Source organism: Phaseolus vulgaris, chromosome 1 (genome assembly GCF_051622355.1).
Source record: "Phaseolus vulgaris cultivar YP4 chromosome 1, ASM5162235v1, whole genome shotgun sequence".
Taxonomy (NCBI): Eukaryota; Viridiplantae; Streptophyta; class Magnoliopsida; order Fabales; family Fabaceae; genus Phaseolus; species Phaseolus vulgaris.
Genome location: NC_143498.1, coordinates 45666117 through 45686046, shown reverse-complemented (window position 1 = coordinate 45686046; position 19930 = coordinate 45666117). Strand labels below are relative to the sequence as shown.

Genomic DNA, 19930 nt, shown 5'->3' with positions numbered 1-19930 from the left:
GGCTCCGTGGCCTTTTTTTTCGTCATCCCAAAATTCACAAAACCCTTTGTTTGTTTTTACTAATTTACTATTTTAGTGTCTATTTTTTTATTTTTAGCTTGTCTTTTGTAACATGTAGATAATATAGTAGTCTAAGAAAAATAAATAAACATCTTCAAATTATCTCAGCATTTACTACGATCTGAAATTTCCTATTCATATAAGATGAATGGTTGTTTTGTCGGTTCAGTGAATAATTAAGTATATTTTATTAAAATTATAAACCGAATTAGGTTTGATTGATATGTTGAGAGATTACTGTCACTTTTAGACTTTAGAACAAACACTTTTATGCATTTTCTCTTAAACGTTTGAAATTGCATAACTGGTAAAAACAAATACTAAAAAACACAGACAAACTTACTTATGAGGAGAGACCTAGGGATTGGTGTATCTTTAAATACCAATATAAGGTATATATTGGAAAGTGGTTGAAGAATAAATCTTTGATCGTTGAATATTAAATGAAATTTAAGTATAATAATTATTGTTAATAATTAAGCAATGGTCAAGATAATTTAGGTTCTCAAACAGCTAATTGTAAAAAAACAAAGTTGGTAAATGTATAATAATGTGAAATTTTTGGGGTTTTGTCTGAATATAAGTAATGCCTTGCTTGTTACACAAAAAAAATTGTAATACAATTCACATTTTTTGGTAACTCAATGAGTAGATTCAATAAATTCAAACTTATATATCAAACAATATTTGTCGAGTTAGACTAAGAAATTACAATGGCTATTAATAAAAAAAGCATTCACATATTTTAGATAATGTTACAAAAGACAATATTATTTACTCACACAAGTATTTCTTTATTTTCTTTTTTTCTAGCTTATGGACTTAATTAATTTCTTTAATTTTTTAAAATTTTGGTTTATTTGTAATTATAGTTTGAATTAAATTTGGACTTGAATTGAATACTCAATCAAGCTCAATTGCAACTCGTGAGGCTCAACCAAAGAGGAGGAAAAAAAAAGTAAGGATAAAAAAGAAAAACATGAGTGTGAAATTAAAATGCACCTCAAAAATTCAATCAAACTTAGGATATTTTAGAATCTCAAATTTTAATTTTGAATTTTTCCTCTTAAACAGTGATATTTCGGATCAATGTAAATTCTCTTTTGTAAATCACTTTTTAATATATGAAAAAGTCAAATAACTTTTAGAATACTGTATACTATTAGGGTGATTCTCATTATTTAAATATTATCTTAATATCATGTGACTCTAGTGGTGATTCTCGTATGCACTTATGTTGAAGACGTTCTTCAAGTGATGTATTCTTCAATTTATAACTCTTATCCATCATTATATTTTTGTTAGTTTCAATTGTTTACTTTTTTTTTTCTAGTGTGATTTCTTCTCTTATTTTCGTTGTCATATTATTTCTTAACTTCATGTAATTGATTATCAATATTCATAGTTTTGTATATGTTATTAAGTTGTATGTGCAATACTAAAAAAAAAAAAATCTAACTACCATAATAGAAGTTTTATTAGTTTTTATACAAACTTTGAGTTTTTCAAAACATTCCTATTATAAGATTATGACTTATAAAAATACAAATATTTATAATATAAGGTTAAAAAAACATTCTAAAGCCCTCCAAAATCTCTGACATTTGTATGATCATCTACTTATGTACATAGTATAGTTATCGTAGTTCACAATACAACAAGAAAAGTAAGGGTAAGCTAAGCTAGTGAAAATAAAATTTTATAGTATACACAATTAAATCAAAAGAGAAAACCAAATTACATTAATCAATTTTCAAATTATCCAATTTTCTTAAAATACTAACATAAAACAATCACATATATCTCACATGGATTTACACATCCAGGAGATTCAACAAACAAAATAGCAACCGATGCCTTTCGGAATACCCGTATTAAGTAAGTCCTACTATAGGCTAACACCAGATCCAAAGATTACCAACGAATCTAAGAGAAATGATCATGGTAAGTTTAATACAACCAAAGTCGTGCATCTCATATGTCACAGTGTGCATAAACTCCCCCATCAGCTTCTCACCACCCGTATCTTAGTCTATGTGACTTAGATCATCAGTGAAACTCAAAGATCCCTGTTACCACACAGGAATCAATACTTAATACACAAACAAACATTAGTCCATACATTATCCCAAATGTATGAATTCAATTTCATACCATTTTCACCATACAATATCATTCAAAATGCAATCCACAACATTCAAAATCCTATTCAACATAAAAAAAACAACCTTTAAATACTAAACCATCAAAATATAATTTTTCTACAAGTTTAAACAATATAAAAACAAACAACATCCAAGCAAAATAAATATTCATAAATTAAATATTGGGACCACGTCCCCTCCACATTCAGATCTTCTAACCAAGGATATTATTAAAAATTAAAGTTAGTTTCCCTTACCTTAAATTTCTTATTCTAATCTAAATTCTACCTCAAATAGGATAATCACTCAAAAATATAGGAACCTAAAGCAAGTTATCCAAACATTACCAAATTTTAGTATGAGCTTAATCAAGTTGAGAGAAACACTTTTCTTAATTGGCCCTACTAAGATTGATGACCAAATAGAGAAAAACAAAGAATAAGAGATCTTTAGAGTAAAAATTAGCTTACTCTGTTTGAAAATCTGATTGGGTAGAAATGTTCCTTAACTCCTCAGCTACAGCGTGGTACAATAAGATTCTAAAATAGATGAAAATTGGAAGAGGAAATTAAGAGAGAAGGAAGATAAGAGAAGTTGGGAGAGAGAGAAAAAATAAAAATAAAATAAAAAACGGTGATTACGTGAGGGTGGGGGGCTGTTTACGGGGGTTACACTATCCCCAACTCAAAAAAAATTCGTCCTAAAAAATTAGTTTACCAAGAAATATTAGGATATCATTCTCTTATCTTCTCCTTTATTTTTCTAGTGGAACCACATCATATGAAATTTCACAATACTTTGACTATGTCGATATTTTTGCCATGAAGTTACCTTACTTTAAAACCCAAAATTTTTAATTGACTTCACTTTAAAAGAGAGATCTTTTATTTGACTAAATCAGAAACTAAAAGATAATTGTGACCAATTATATATACTTCCTTAGTTACGATACACGAAGGACATAATGAATGTCGGTTAATGGAAGAGATAAACAGTTTTATAAGCAGTATAAATATTCTATTGAGAATCTAGTAAGAACCTATAAACTTTGGAGTCATCTTCTTAGATGTGATTACTTTCCTTATAACAATTAATGACTTAACTCTCATAAAATCATGATTGCCCATAGAGAAACTTATCAGTCTTCTTCATTTATCTGCATCAGATGTCTGCCTGATCGAAGATATGTCTTCAATCATCATAATTCTCAAAATTTGGCTCAGAGTTGCTGATAACTAAAGTGATGAAAAATATACTAAGTTTTTTTTTTGTTGCTTGACTAACTTCCTCCTGGTGCACATCAATGAATGCTTCAATGTCTTTTTCCTCCATCCCAAACAGATGATCTAGGCCAAAGCCATGATCTTCGAGTATTTCGCAATATTTTTGCTCAAAGGTTATTGTCAAATTGCCTAAGAGATTTTGGTGTGACCTAACTCAATGATCCATGACTTTGTTGTATTCTAACATGAACAAAGACATCTCACATCAACCTCTCCGCAAGCATATCTCTAATTCATGTTATCCAATCCAAGCTTATGTTAATATAGGCAACACTAAATTCCAAAGAAATGGAATCCATAAAACCTTGAGATAGGTATAACTAAATCAAAATGGATTCTTTCCATATTGGGAAAACCTCTTTTACTTTCTAATGGTCATATATGGGTGTCAACATCACTAGCTCATTTTGTTTTCACACTTTGAGCAATAATATTTTCATATTTAGAAGGACGTGCAATATCAATTACTAAAGACATTTGCTTAAAACTAAGAGTAAGATCTACCACCATCTGACTCCATCCAATACCATGTGCTAATCATTCTCACCCTTATGAAACAATAAGAATAACCCAACCAAACACAAACTTCCTTAACATTAGTTACAATACCCAATGCCACCTTTTCACCACTTTTGTCAAACTGAGACTATTTACCTCACCAATTATTTGCATTACCTCAAGTATATCATTATCTTCCATAAGTAGAACGTGCATAGTCTTCCTTAATCTATCTCATACCATGTAACATACTTCTTAGTCATTATTTTTTCGGCCTGATTTTTTTTTACAAGATAAACGAGTAGTTACATACTTGATTATATCTTTCTTCATCAGTGAAGCTCAGAGATCTTTGTTACCATGTAAACATCAATACTTAATACACAAACAAGTATCACTCCATACATTATCCCAAATGTATGAATTCAATTTCATACCATTTTCACCATACAATATCATTCAAAATGCAATCCACAACATTCAAAATCCTATTTAACATAAAAAACAAAACTTAAATACTAAACCATCAAAATATAATATTTCTACAAATTTAAACAATATATAAACAAACAATATCCATGTAAGATAAATACTCATAAATTAAATATTGAGATCACGTTTTCCGTACATTCAGATCTTCTAGTCTAGGGTACTATTAAAAATTAAAGTTAGTTTTCCTTACCTTAAATTCCTTATTATTATAGAAATTATACCTCAAATAAGGGAACTACTCCAAAATTTAGGAACCTAGAGCAAGTTATCTAAACATTACCAAATTTTAGTATGAGCTTAATCAAGTTGAGAAAAACATTTTTCTCAACTGACCATATTAAAGTTGATAACTAAATCATAGAAAAAAACAATGAATAAAAGATCTTTAGAGTAAAAATGAAATTATTATATTTAAAAATCTGATCGGGAATAAATGTTCCTTAAGTCATCCGCTACAGCGTGATACGATCAGATTCTAAAATAGATAAAAATTAGAAGAAAAAATTAAGAGAGAATGAAGAAAAGAGAAGTTGGGAAAGAGAGAGAATAAAAAAGAAGAAGAAGAAGAAAAGGTGACTGTGTGAGGGTGGGAGACTGTTTACGGGGTTACAGTATGAATCTATTAATCATAGTCACACATGAACATTTTCATGTTTAAAGGGTGATTCAACTCATCATTTCATTCCTGCTTTCATTTTGCTTATATTCTTTAGCTCTCTTTAACTAGTTGTCTCCTACCAAGTGACAGGTGTTTGAGGTGTTAGATAAAACTATTTAAGACAATATGTGATTCAAAATTGAAAACCCACTTGGTGGAAATGTTGTTCTTGGTGAAGATTTTAGAGATTTTTTTATTTATTATTCTAAATGGAAAAATAATTTATAGAATAACAACAACTGATAACTCCTTTGAATCATGGAAGTATCATAGAGTATTAAAATTAAGAAAAATATAATTGGATAACGTTTGCTACTTTGAAATTGATCTGATTTTTTTTAATGTATTATTGCATCAGGTGATTAAAAAATCAAGACAATTATGATTTATACATTAAAAAGGGTAAAATTAATTAATAAGTATATATAATTCTATTATTTATAGTTGAGGAAGATGTATATATAAGTTCCAATTCAATTTGGAAAATGGATAAAAAAAATGTATTTATTATGATTGGATTACAAGTGAAATCACTAAAACATCACGAAACTTTTGCTTATCATTAATTATTTATGAAAAAATATTTTGAGAAATACTATATCTGAACAAAATTTATTGTTAAAAAGTTAGGTATAAATGTTATAGGTGTTGCTATTATTAATGGAAACAGTATTAGGAGCAAGGTATATATTTCAACAATAAATCTCATATATATATATATATATTTGTTATATATATATATATATATATATTTTAAAACCCAATCATCTGTGTTTGTTTTAGGAAATTTGCCATAAAAAAATGACATTGCTGGTTTGCAGTGGACATGGACATATAGTCTTTAATAACGCTGATTCGGATTTTTTGTTTCACCTTTCTACCTTTTTTCCCACTTTTATGCCTAATGTTTCTTATCATTTTACATATTATTATTATTATTGAGTGCAAAAGAAAGCAAAATGGTGTAATGGTCCAATATGGAGTCTGGTCACACCTTTTAAGAGCACTTTTCATTTCTTAATAACTAAGAAAAAAATGTGTTTTGATAACATTTTACATCTTCTGGAGAATCACGCCAAGAGATAACCAATGAGAAATTATGGTGTGCAAGGTTTTGTCTCCAACCTTTATAGAACAACTTTACCATTTTCTTTTACTATAGCAATTTTTACACACTGTGTGAGTTTTTACTTCTTTACTTTTTACTTTTCTTTTGCTTCGCATGGCAAGTAAAGGAAGCAAGAACTGAAGCTGGTGTTGAGAAAAAAATAATAATGAAGAAAAGGTGTCATCTCATCTCATTGCTAAAAAGTAATGTAGTGGGGACAGGGATTTATTGCACACTTTCTTCTGTTCATACCACAAATCCCATTCAGTACTCATCACAAATATCCCTTGGATCAGAACTATACAAAGGCAAAAGTATATTCAATTCAAATTCACCTAAGATGTTAAAATCTGATATACGAATCCCAAGGTGTCTCTATACACATGATCCAATTCACCAAAATATCAGTCTTATCAAATTTATAAACACTTGTTAATATTAAAACAACTTTGAAGAACAAAATTGTGAGAATGAGAACAAGTATCAAAGCAAAAATAATACTGTGATGATGATTCTAACGCTTCCCACCTCTTCTCTTTAACACCGACTTCAGACATAGCATGCAAGCAATCAAGAATCCCAGAGCCGCCACCCCACCCACCGCAAGCGCCACCGTCCTCTCCGTGTGTGGATGCCCTCCTCCTCCTTCTGATCCTACCAAACACACACAAACAAAAAAATCAGTCTTTTATTCAATTCTCACAAACCCCACCTACCCAGATCCTGCAAATCCCTTTCACAACCCCACTCATTAAATCATCCAAAAATCAATCGAACAAATAACCAACACACATCACATCAAGAAAAAAAGTTGTTTTTTTTTTCATTTTTGAAGAATGGTGCACTGACCTGAGGAAGAAGATGAAGTGGGAACTCCATTGGGGTAAAAGCTGTAACTGATATAGCAATTTTGAAGATAAACCTGAGCGGAAATAGAGTAGCCACACTGATCCTTAGCCTGTTCCGCAGCACTCTTGATACAAGCCCCACAATCTGCATTTCCCAAATTACCCTCGCACTGCCCCAACACATAGAGGCTCTGGTAACTCCCAGTGTAGAACAAGCTCCCACTGCTCTGCACGCCGTTCTCCACCATCCCAAACGCCGCGTCCCTCCTCTCCTCGAACCCCCCGCCGTCGACCACCCTCCGCCCCCCACAAACCTTGTACAGAAGCTCCGTCGCGGCAACCTGCTTGAACCCGACCACCTCGTACCGCAGGTAGCACCCGCTGAGCTGGACGCGCGCCGCCGCAGAAGCCTCGCCGCAGAGGCGCCCCAGCATGTCCGGAATCTTGGCCACGCAGCTGTGGCAGTCGGAGGCGGTGAGGTCCCCCCGGCATTGGTACGCGCCGGTGAGCGCGTTCTGCGTAGTCGCGGCGAAACCCTTTTGCGCCGACTCTGCCACCAAGGACGATAACAGCGGTTTGAGAGTCTGCGTGTAGGGCTCCTGCAGTTTCTGGTCTGCGCAACCCTTGTAGATCAAGTTGGTGTTGTCTGCAAGCGAGGTGGGTGTGGAAACGAAAAGGAAGAGTGCAGTGAGAAAGAGGAGCGTGTGAATGTGGTGTTTTGTTTTGAGTGTACCCATCTCGGAGGTGGTTGTGGAAGTTAGTGTTTCTTGTTTTTTATATGCAAGCAATGAAGCAATGTCATTAACTGTGTCTGCTTAATTCGTGTTTATGTTTTGAGGTTAAATTATTGGGGGTTTGATTGAAAGGGAATGCCATTTCATCATGTGCTTCTGTTGCTGTTAAGTCCCAGAGTTTTTTTTTGACCAAAACTAAAAAGGATCCAATTAAAGCTAACTTTTCATTGCACCCTACAAATAAATAAAAAATGGGTGAAAATAAATGTTGATATTAGATTATTTGATTCTTCACGTGGATGTGAAAAGGAACGAAATAAGGAGGAAAAGACTGAGAAGTGAGTTATTTAGATATAGAAAGAGTGAGTAAAAATAGATTCAAGTTTGTAAATGATGTCTTGAGGTAAGTGAAAAAATAATAAGAATTAAGTTTTTTTTATGAAAGCAATATAGCAATTAAAATTCGTTTTAGTTAAAATAATTAAATACATGTTTATGTAATTTAAAATTATGTAGCATTAAGTAATTTTAAACTATAAAATTTTGAATTTAGGTGCATGACCTTTCCATGAAAAATTGATGCATAATGACTTAGTATAACAAATTATACATAATTTCTCTCTCTCTCTCTCTATATATATATGAAAAAAGAGGTTTGTTTTAAAAGATTCTATATATGTTTATATATTATTTCCTGCATTAATATACTCTAAAATAATACTATTATTTAGCATACTCTGACAGTAATTATACTATATATTATGAATTATAATAACACAATCCTTCTAAATATATATTTAATTTAATTTTTTATACTTATATCCGCAAAAAATGACTATGTATGGACAGTTGTGTCACGAGACTATATTAATATTTTAATTTAGAAATTATTTGCTTGTCAAATTAGTGGAATTCCTCTTTTGATGTTGTTTCGGTTACTCCAAAAATAAATGTGTAATATATTTCAGAATTCGATACTGTCTATTTTTTTAGTTCAATGTATTAAGTGATTATAAAATGTAACCTAATTTGTGTGTAATTCTCTTGTCTAGACATTCTGTTCCATTTTTCGATCATTGATCAACAATGTTGTTAAAATTTTCATGTTTACTAATTTATTGATTTAATGCAAGAAATATTTATAAAAAAAATCTTAATTGTATTTACTTTAATGTATATTTAAAAAAACCTAAATTTTATTCAAATTAACTAATATTTATATATAAAAATTAAAAAACAACATTTTCCCAAATCTCACTTTCTTTTTATAATATTAAATTTGATAAATTAATAAATTATAAAAATTGTTAAGAGTTTTATTAACTATTATATATGATAATATATTTAACACCCAAAATCATAACTAATTATTATAATACAAGTTTTACAAATTTTTATACGATTGACATAAATACAATATTTACAATACAAAACTCAAAATAACATCTTCAAACTCTCTTGCATTTGTTTCATTAGTCATTATTACAATTTACAACACAAAAACAAAAAATAAGGGTAGCTAATGAAAATAAAATATTATAATATATACAATTCAATGAAAAAAGCAAACCAAATTACATTTATTAGTTTTTCACTTATTCAATTTTCTTTAAATCCCAACATAAAGTAATCACATAAATCCCCAATAAACCTATACATCCATGATATTTAACAAACAGAATAACAATTGACGTATTCTGAAAGACTCGTATTGAGTAAGTTCTATCAGAAACTAACACCCGGTCTAATACCCAAGACATATATTATCCCAGATGTATGAATTCAATTTCATACAATATCATTCAAATCGCATTCCACAACATTCTAAAGTCTATTTAACATAAAAAAAAATAACACTTAAATATTAAATCATCAAAATATAATATTTCTACAAGTTTAAACAATATATAAACAAACAACACAGTATATAGGGACTACATCATTTTCACATTCAAATCTTCTAACTTAGGATACTATTAAAAACTAAAGTTAGTTTCTCTTACCTTAATTACTTGGTTTCCAGGCAACCTCCAGAATTTTAGACTATCAACATGGATAAATTTTAAAATGTAAGAGCCTAATGCAAGTTATCTAAACAAAACAAAAATTTAGTATATAGTATGATAAGTTGAGAATATTACTTTTCTCAATTGATCCACTGACATTAATAACTAAATCCTAAGAAAAAATAGATAATAAATAATCTTTATAACAAATATAAACTTACTTAGTTTGAGAATTTGTTTGGATATAAATGTTTCTTAACTTCTTAGTTAAAGCGTGGTGCGATCAAATTATAAAATAAATTATGTATGGAGTAAAAAATAAAGAGATAAGAAAGAAAATTAGAGAGATGGAGAGAGAGAAATAAAAGTTACATTTTAGTAGCATGGTTAACGAAGTTCATTAAAAATGTTCTATGAATTTTTAATTTATTTTGACCAATATTTTGTATTATATTACATGAAAATATCAGTAATGTGTATATGATTTTTTTTTCTCTTGTTTTGATATTAGAATTCACCTGTTTATCCTCAAGTTTGGATTTTTCAATGTACTATGCCAAAGGAAAAAAAGTGAATTTGTGAAGGTGGTTAAGGTTTGGACTTAGTGAAAAAGTATTAGAGTTTTGTGTTTGTTTGAATTGCTTTATGTGAAACCGGTTGAATTGCAACTTATGTTTTCTAACTTAGGTCATTATTTTAAATAAATAAAATTTAAAATTAAATCTTTTAATTGCTATGTTATTAGTTTTAATATTAAAATATAGAAAATGTTGAGATTAAACCACATTTTGATATATTTATCAATACTAAGCTTATATGTAATAAAGAGGAAAGAATAACCAAAAAAAAGGAAAAATATAGTAGAAAATAGTAGATTGTTTAGTTAACAAATATATAAAAATGGGTGAAAATAAAGGTTATTTAAATGAAAAAGTTAAATAAAATAAAAGTTTTTATTTTAAAATTAAATGTTAAAAATAACCAGTTTTTGTTAATCTTAAGTTTTATTATCTATTTATATTATTACCATGTTATTTTTTTATTATCAATGTTATTTTTTTTGTTAATAATACTGATTTATTATTATTTTATTTAAAATAAAAGAAAAAACATGAATGTAAGCATTACTTCGTAAAAAAAAAAACTGGGATGAGAATAAAAACATAATCAATTATCAAATATAGGGGAATGAAAAACGATATTATTATTTGAAAATAATCTATTATGTGCGACATAAATACTGTTGTATTATTAGTAAAAAATTTAAAAAAATTGTAACTCTATAATAATAAAAATTACATTAATTATAAAAATAGTTACAAATCATAACGTTTAACCCAATTTGTTATTAACCTTACCAAACCAAAAATGTATTAAAAGGTATAAAATTTTGTAAATATTGAGAATCAATGAATAATGATATGTTAGATCGTAATTAAGCTCTTTGGTATTAATAGTTGTAGTGATAAAGTTATTCGTCATCTTCCTGAGAGTTTCCTTCACCACACTAAGTTAAAACTAACACTAATGAAACTGTTAGAGTGGAGGTAGTTTTTGTGAAATTATGGGGGAATTTATTGGTGTTTTCTTTGTGTTTATTGACGTTCAAACAACAACTATGGTTGTTGAGTTTTATGGAGTTATACATGATATGAATGAAGCTCAAAATATGAGACTTACTAATGTCTGACTTAAATGTGGTTTCGCCTTGGTTTGTGTTGCATTTACTGTTATGACTAATGTTCCGTTAATGTTTCGTAATCGATGAAATATTTGTCTTAATTAATGTGGAAAATCAAGTTTAAACCTACTTATATTTTTCGTGAAGAAAATGCATGTGTTGATAAGTTAGGCTAATTTAGAATTTATTCATATAAAACCATTTTTCACTGGTATAATAGGCTTTTATCTAGTCTATTCTTATAATTCTTTATGAATATGTATAGTTTACCTATGTATCGTTTTTGTTAGCATATGTGATGTCAAATGATTGTTGTTGTTTGAGGTGTCAATATAACTGAGATGAAGTTACATAGTGATACATAGCACGAAAACTTTTATAAATTTTGAAATTTAATAGGAGTCTAAAAAAGTCTTAGTATAGAAAAAAAACAAGATAATAAAAAAGTGAGTTAAGCATGAAAGATTTGACACAAACATATTGAAAATACATGAAGTTGATTATGTTTTTTTTTTTTATCTAATTATGAATTTTAAAAATTAAAATGTTTTTTTTTTCAGTTTTTGTCAAAGCTTGGCCATGAATAAGTACAATCATTTCCTTTCTTATAAGAAACAACTTTAAATATGTAAAGTTTGAGCATCTTTGAAAATACTTAGTGAGACAAAATTTTATTTTGAATCTTATCTTAAACTCCTTTTTATGTTAAATACAACTCTACAAGTTTACCATGAAAGACGGCAAAATGCCAATCTATCTCATCCTATTAGTTCTTATTAAGAAATGTTTAAGTTGAATTGTTATATGTAGTGATTATCTTTAAACATTATAATAATGTAATCATTTTTTCAAAATCTTTAGATTTTCTAATTAAAAAAATAAAATTAGATTCATATTAATTACTCTAATTTACTTAGTTATTTTCTAATACACAGTTTCATTATTACCACATTTTAACTGAATTAACATCTCACATTTATTTCATTTTATTAATTAGTCTGAGTTACGTGTCAACAACATTTTTTTGTAATTAAATATATTTGTAGTCTTTGTAAAATAAACATGTTTTTTTTAATATTAATTAGTTCGAGTTACGTGTCAACAATATTTTTTAATTTTAGAAAAACTACAAATAAAAAGTTTACCGTGTCGAAATCAAAACACGTATTTGATTGAACTAAAAGTATATTAACTATTTTTTTTTTATATTTGTAGATATTTATGGATTCCATAAACATTTCTTTTTTGTAAATACTAGACATAAAATTTGCCAAAAACTTAATGTGTAATTATTATGCACCAAATTAAATGTCATTTAATATATTTTATGATTTTTTATTGATGAGATAAATTAGTGTTAAAGGAAGACAAAGGTCAACTTAAATAATAAATATTTAACAGTAATCATAGTTGTAACTACGGTCAAGAAAATATATCAAAACTTTTATATCTACGGTTAATTTGATAGTTTTTAATTCTTAATTTATTTTTGTTTAAGTATATAACCGATTTTTATGTTTTCGTACTAGTAAAAATATTTGTATGATGTAAAACTCTTACTTTACACTTTTATGTCACAAATTTATAAAAAAGAAAAGACATTTAAAGCTACTTCTTTGTATATTTTTTTCTTAAAAAATAATATTCTTAAAATGATTAGTTGACAAATATTGAAAAAAAAGAAACTAGAATAATCATTTAATATAAATAAATAATTTTTGGAAGATTGGTGAAAAATATCGTAGAAAAGTTGAAATTACTTTTTAATATAAATAAACAAATAAGGTAAATGAATATGCAGGTCAGGTAAATCGATAATAATTTTGTATACGAAAAATTAAAAAAAAATGATTTAATGTCGACGAGACAATTATTTTATTACTTGTAATATTTAAATCTTATTATAAAACTCAAGACAATTTTTAGTGCATTGTGTATCGTATTTTTTTTTAAATAGAAATTTAATATCATATAAAAATAATTTTGGATGACTCAAAATAAAAAATAACATGTAAAAAAATTTGAATTGATTAATCAATATTTTTTTTTCTTCACATGTTTTGATTTCCTCTTTCAAACTTTTTATTTTTTTTTATTTGTGATTTTCGGATCAGAGTGCGATGATATGTTAGGATTCACTTGATGAAAGATAAAAAAAAATAATGATTTTAAGGTTGTTTGAAATAAAACGAGAGAGTGATTAAATTTTTTGAAATACGTGTGTGGGAATGAAGGAGTGTGAGGGTGAGAGAGAGTATGATCTATTTATTTCTGTTGTTGCCTTTAAATAAGAAAGTAAAAGAAGAGTGAGGAGTTAGTTAACACATAAAAACTGTCATATAACAATAATTTAAAGTTATTGTACTAAGATGATATATATTAAATAAGGGTAAAACCAAAAAATATTTGTATAAAGAAATGATTATAAATTTTTTTCATATATATAGTTATAGATTATATATATATATAAAACAATGTTTAAATTTTACAAAAAAGTTAAAATATATTTTTGCTAGAGGAACCAAAATTTTGGTTAATCCTAAATAAATTCATTCGACAACAAAGAAATAGGTTAGAGGTAAAATGCAAAGATTGTGTTGGAGGTGAAGGACTGTTACAGTTCGAAAGCGAGTGATTCTTCACCGTTCTGGCCACAGTTCAGTTTCATTCACTTCTCACTGTAAAACCTAACCAGCTGAGAGTGAAATAGCAGGTACAGTGAAACCAGTTTCTCACGTTTTTCTCTCTTTCGACAATCTTATTCTGCCCTATTTCCCTTCCCTCCCACCATCAAGAAAATGCATGTTACCTTCCATATTCTTCCTCAACATTTCCTACCACATTTCTTTTGTTTCTCGCAGGTTTCAGGTTCTATTTCACCATGCAATGTGTCGTGTTCCATTTCTGGCTTTGACTTTCTTTTGCAGTTTCTTTGACCGTTAATTTCCGCCTTTTCTCTGTCGGCTACAGGTATGGATTGTTAATTGTGTTTTTCATTTGCTGAGATCTTCTCTGCTATTTGTTTCACGATTTAGTACCTTAAGGTTGTTTAGCACTGTAGCTCAATTGCTCTTAAATATTATGTTGCATCTTTTCTTCCATGTGAATTGTCTTTGGAATTTAATTGTGCTTTGCAATTTGTAGCGTGTGGCGGTTGGCGGATCATAAATGGCGCCGAATCCAAGAGTGACAGCGGCGTTTTCGGCAATGGCAAATATCGGGATTCATGAATCAAAAGTGAAACCAGTGTTGAAGAGGCTGCTTAAATTGTATGATAAAAACTGGGAACTCATTGAAGAAGAGAGTTACAGGGCTCTGGCTGATGCAATATTTGAGGAGGAAGAAAATAAGGTGTATTTCGGAATCATCTTACTTATCCAGTATCCACATAATGGATCATTTCTTTACGTGACTAATCTATTGCTTGATATGGTTTGACAGTTGCTGGAGCCAGACCAGAGTAACAAAAACAAGAAGGTTGTGGTACTAACTCTTGTTATTCTATGTTGCTGAGTTTGTCCGCATTTGTTTCTCGCTCTTAATTATACCTATGGCTGCTGAAATGTGTTGTGGCTTTTCAAACATCCAGGATAGAGAAGTAGACGATGAAGAAGCTCATATGCTTGAGGAGCCTTTACGACCTTTGAAGAGGTTGCGTTTGAGAGGCCAAGAGGGTCAATCTTCACGCCCTCTAACTAGTCCTGTCCACAATTTAGCCTCCTTTCCGTTGAAAATTCCAAAATTGGAAGATGGCACAGTGCCTGAAATTAGTCCCAGGCTGCAGCCTCAAAGCAGGGCTGCATTATCTGATGGAAATGCAAGGCATGATGCTCCTCATGTTCCCCCACAAGATGTTATTGTCAACAAGGGAAAGCAACCTGTATCACCTCAAGTTACACCCAGAGGGGGAAGGTCTATGTCTGACCATACTTCCCTTGCAGAACCACTGAAAGAGTCACCAGCTGAACCACGAGCTGCTCCGTTGGTCAATAACAAAATGATTGTTCCATTTACTTTTATCAAGCCCAAGGATGAGCCTGTTGATCATTTGCCAGATTGTGAGATTCCCCTTGCTGTGATCCCTTATGGTATTCAACTTACTATGCCTTGATGAGTGGCTTCTTACTTTCTGTCCATTTTCTGTTTTGTGAGATCTTGGTGGTGACTTTTACTTCATTGTAGACTTTCACTGAACCCAATGTTAAGTACTGTACTTTGTTGGTAATATTATGCTTCAGACAGAGTAGGTGGATTGTTCTTAGGAAAATATAGGAAAAGACTTTAATTCCTACGGGCCTCAAAAGAAAAGAAGTTAATGTGCAATTTTGGCTGAGCTGTGAAATAGTTTCAGTGGAATAGAATCTGATTGATTTCCCTCCCTGAAATGCTGGCTCTGAGCTCACCACATGCTTTCATTTGCACATGCAGCAAGCAAGTCTCTAATTGCATACAGTACAACTTTTACTTTCCCTGAAAATCTGTCATATGATCATCATTTTCGCTGTTGCTTCTTTATGTGGAAGATCCCTGGTTCCTTCGAAGATTCAGAAATTCCCTTGTATTTCAGTTAAACCAAAGAGATGCTACTTTTGTACCTTTTTTTCGCTATTCTGTTTCTAACCCCACATTAAACTTTGTGTTGATGAGTTTTATTTTTATTTATTTTCGCTCAAAAGAACCACCAAGTGGAGGAGACTCTCTAATGGGTGCAGCTGAAAAGAAAGATGACCACGATACTATGGTATCACAGTGCAGAGATGAAGACGTTGAGCATGAATATACTATTTTGTCCTCAATTGAAGAACCAACTTCTGATGTAGATGTAGCATTGCCATCTATAGGAGAGGTAAAAATTTCTCTAAGCTGCAAGCTCAGTTCTTGGGAACTGGATTTTCAATTGCATAGCCATGAACAAATTGTAAAAATAATTTAGTATACATGTCTGCAATTATATACAACCTCTGACCCTTATTTTTGTCCTGGAATTATGGAGAGATGTGTGACTGCATTTGGAATTTGTAACTGATTCAAATAATAATTCACAGGAACAATGTGTAAAGATAACACAAACTGATGATGTTTCAAAGGAATCCGAGACCAATGTTTCACCCATTGTGAGAGAAAATAAAGATCCAGTCATGGCAAATGGGTCAATCAGTGTTAGGTCTTCTCCTTCCTTGGCTGAACCTGAAGGTCCTAGTTCTCTACCCTACCCAAGTGATCAGGATGATGCTGTACTAGCTTCCAAGAAGTTTGGGACGAATGGTTTCTTACAAAGTAATGGTGGGAAGGAGCTAGAGGATCCTGTACCCGCATATTCAGGTACCTTAGTGGTTGTTCCAAAATGTCAACTTACAACTGAAAATGATGCAAGGGCTGTTCACAATGTTAATGACCTAGCAAAGGGTGAAGAAAGAGTGAATATTTCATGGGTGAATAACACTACTAATGATCTTCCTCCACCCTTTCACTACATACCCCAAAACCTTGTGTACCGAAATGCTTGTGTTAATTTTTCTCTATCTCGTATTGGGAATGGGGATTGTTGTTCAACTTGTAAGGGCAATTGTGTATTGTCATCAAAACCATGTCCTTGTACAAATAAAACTGGGGGTGAATTTGCTTTTACTGCACAAGGCCTGCTAAAGGAAGCGTTCTTGGATGAATGTATCGCCATCAACCGCGATTCCCAAAATTATTTCTATTGCAAAGCTTGTCCGTTCGAACGATCAAAGAATGATGATTGTTTAGAACCATGTAAAGGACACCTAAAGCAGAAGTTTATCAAAGAGTGCTGGAGCAAATGTGGCTGTGGAAAACAGTGTGGCAACCGGGTTGTCCAGCGTGGAATAAGTTGCAAGTTGCAGGTGATTATTTAAGTAATCTTTGCCACTAGTAAAAAAATGTATTGTCTATGATGTTGAAATCACTGAGGTGACATTATTTCATTGTTTATGTTCTCAAATTCATTTTTCCCAGCTAGAAATTTATTTAGATATGCCTTCGCTATTATGTGCTACTCAGGTGTTTTTAACTTCAGACGGAAAAGGGTGGGGTCTTCGAACCTTAGAGGATCTTCCAAAAGGCACATTTGTATGCGAGTTCGTTGGGGAAATTTTAACTGTCAAAGAGTTGCACGAGAGGAACATGAAAAATCCAAAAAGTGGGAAATATACTTTCCCAGTTTTATTGGATGCAGATTGGGATTTAGGAGTTGTGAAGGATAGGGAAGCTCTTTGCTTATATGCGGCATCATATGGAAATGCTGCTAGATTTATTAATCACAGGTATTGAGGTTTCTCATATTTCACAGGTGTCTTTTGCAGTTATTTATAAAGGTTTTAGTTCTAGAGACTTTTGTACTTTTTTTTATTATGTGTTTAAAATAATTATTTTAGTAAATTACACCAGCCCCACTTGAGGTTTCGTGAAACTACACAAACATATCTGCGTTTTTAACATAAACTCATTGTAACGTTTTTCAAAAAGGATAATGTAAAAAGGGTGTTTGGTGTAATGTTTTTTAAACAATTAAGGGACGTAATTGTAGGGGTAGAAAAAAATCAGGTGTTTGTGTAATATCACAAAACCACTGGGTTGATTATCTCTTATTAGTGATCTTTATTAAAAGAAGTAAATATTACTGTTTCATGTGAGTTTTTTTGAAATTAATATAAGTGGTTTGTTGCTTGGTTTGGCACATACAAACGACTTTTTCCTCAACAAAAGTTGGTATTTACCGTGATTGTAATGCATTATTTTAGATTTTAGGTTATTAAAATCAATTTTGCAGCTATTGAAATTGATTTTATGATAAGTAAATTTTTTAGAATTTTTTCATTTAAAGAAAATATTTTCTGTTTTGATTTTCAATTTCACTTTTAATTATGAAAATTCCATCGTGCTATTGAAGATTTGTATATGAAGTTATGAAAATAGTAAAATCACTGGGTTGATGGTATGTTAACAATACACTTCCATGTGGCTGTGCAGACATTGTACTCATTATCTGTCTATTGTAAATCAGAAGATTTTTAGTATTTCTGCTTCATTTTTGCAGATGCTTGGATGCAAACTTGATTGAGATCCCAGTTGAAGTTGAGTGCCCAACTCATCAGTACTATCATGTGAGAAGTTAGCAAACCCACTAATTCCATTTCCACTTTTTAATTACCTTTGTTGGCATTTCGGGAGAATGCTCTATAGAACAGAAATATTCTTGCTGATATTTTTAATGTGTTCAAATGTGCAGTTTGCGTTCTTTGCATCCAGAAAAATAGCAGCCCAAGAAGAACTCACTTGGGTGCGTGAGTTTGTTCTTTAACATGTTTGGTGAATATATTGCACTGATTCCTGCAGTTTCTTTGTGTAGTTCGTACTAATTGGTCTGATATATTAAGTAGAGCATTGGCAACAAAGGTTGAGTTAATTTGAGTAATTCATTATCAAAATATAGGTTTTATTTGTTTCTGGTTACTAATTGGTAATGCCACCATGTATACTAGGTAGTTTGGTTGGCAGGCCATTTGTTACCAAACATCATAGGTTATCATTTTTATGTAGAGTTCACTTCAAATTGTGTAATTAGTCAAGGGCCTTTTTTTGTAATGGAAAGCTTATATGCATGGTGTATCTGCAGGATTACGGCATCAACTTTGATGATGACGATGAGTCTGTTGAGCTTTTCCGGTGCAGATGTGGCAGTAAATTCTGCAGGAATATTAAGCGATCAAATAGTTAGTTCATTCTCCCATTTATGTGTTGTTTTGCCTTCAACATAAAAATATGACATGTTATTTCTGTTATTTCAATTTTCACTCCCTATTTTCTTTACAATTATTAGTCTGGTTGAGTAATGGTGAGGATTCAGACGTTCAAAACAAATTTGAGCTTTGAACCAAGCTGAACAGTTTGATGCTTTACCTGTGTGATTGCAAAACACTCATTAGTTATTAGGGTGGTCTCAACTTACTATATTTAAATAGTGTATGTTTGCTACTAATTCATGGTTTAATCGTTATCATAATTTCACTAATTGATTTACGCTTTTGTATTGCAGGATCCCTCAGATCGTGAGTTGCATGATGACCATTCTCTGCCAAACCAGTTTTGTGTCTGATGATGCTAGTAATAGGAACAAGTTCCAACCAACTGAATTAGTCATTTTTGTGTTTTTACTTTCCATTATTTTTTGCTTGGAGGTTGGATACAAGTTACTATTAACAGCCTTCTGAAAACTGCAGTCATCTCAGAAAAATCAAGAAAGAAAGTAGCCTTTAGGCATTAATAATTCTGTCCGAGTTTATGTTAAGCATAATGCATGAAGTATTAACGGAAACGGGTATATAGTATAGAATTATTTAACTAATGGGTATATAAATCAAGAAGAGTTGAATATCTTTATTTGTTTCAAATCAT

General features: G+C 30.6%; 2 protein-coding genes across 9 annotated transcripts; one reads left to right on the top strand and one right to left on the bottom strand.

Moving 5' to 3' along the window:
- Nucleotides 1–6410: 6410 nt before the first annotated feature.
- Nucleotides 6411–8001, bottom strand: LOC137814322 (plasmodesmata-located protein 3). Of its 2 annotated transcripts, none has more exons than XM_068616997.2 (2): nucleotides 7093–8001; nucleotides 6411–6897 (listed from the first exon to the last, which is right to left on the bottom strand). In XM_068616997.2, exons 1-2 carry the CDS (start codon nucleotides 7826–7828, stop codon nucleotides 6758–6760), a joined length of 876 nt encoding a protein of 291 aa, XP_068473098.1. In that variant the 5' UTR covers nucleotides 7829–8001; the 3' UTR covers nucleotides 6411–6757. The 2 variants fall into 2 exon arrangements, with proteins under 2 accessions (XP_068473098.1, XP_068473099.1); XM_068616998.2 differs by having other exon boundaries at nucleotides 6411–6891; nucleotides 7093–7958.
- A 6042-nt stretch (nucleotides 8002–14043) lies between these two features.
- SUVR1 (histone-lysine N-methyltransferase SUVR2-like protein) lies at nucleotides 14044–19802 on the top strand. Of its 7 annotated transcripts, none has more exons than XM_090303710.1 (13): nucleotides 14044–14225; nucleotides 14374–14482; nucleotides 14657–14863; nucleotides 14954–14989; nucleotides 15102–15600; nucleotides 15941–16078; nucleotides 16189–16358; nucleotides 16558–17379; nucleotides 17537–17799; nucleotides 18573–18639; nucleotides 18765–18815; nucleotides 19152–19248; nucleotides 19572–19802. In XM_090303710.1, the coding sequence occupies exons 3-13, from the start codon at nucleotides 14681–14683 to the stop codon at nucleotides 19586–19588; spliced, it is 2343 nt and encodes a 780-aa protein (XP_090159836.1). In that variant the 5' UTR covers nucleotides 14044–14225; nucleotides 14374–14482; nucleotides 14657–14680; the 3' UTR covers nucleotides 19589–19802. The 7 variants fall into 7 exon arrangements, with proteins under 7 accessions (XP_090159836.1, XP_090159828.1, XP_068473096.1 ...); XM_090303702.1 differs by having other exon boundaries at nucleotides 14954–14995; XM_068616995.1 differs by lacking the exon at nucleotides 15941–16078.
- The last annotated feature ends 128 nt before the right edge of the window (nucleotides 19803–19930 follow it).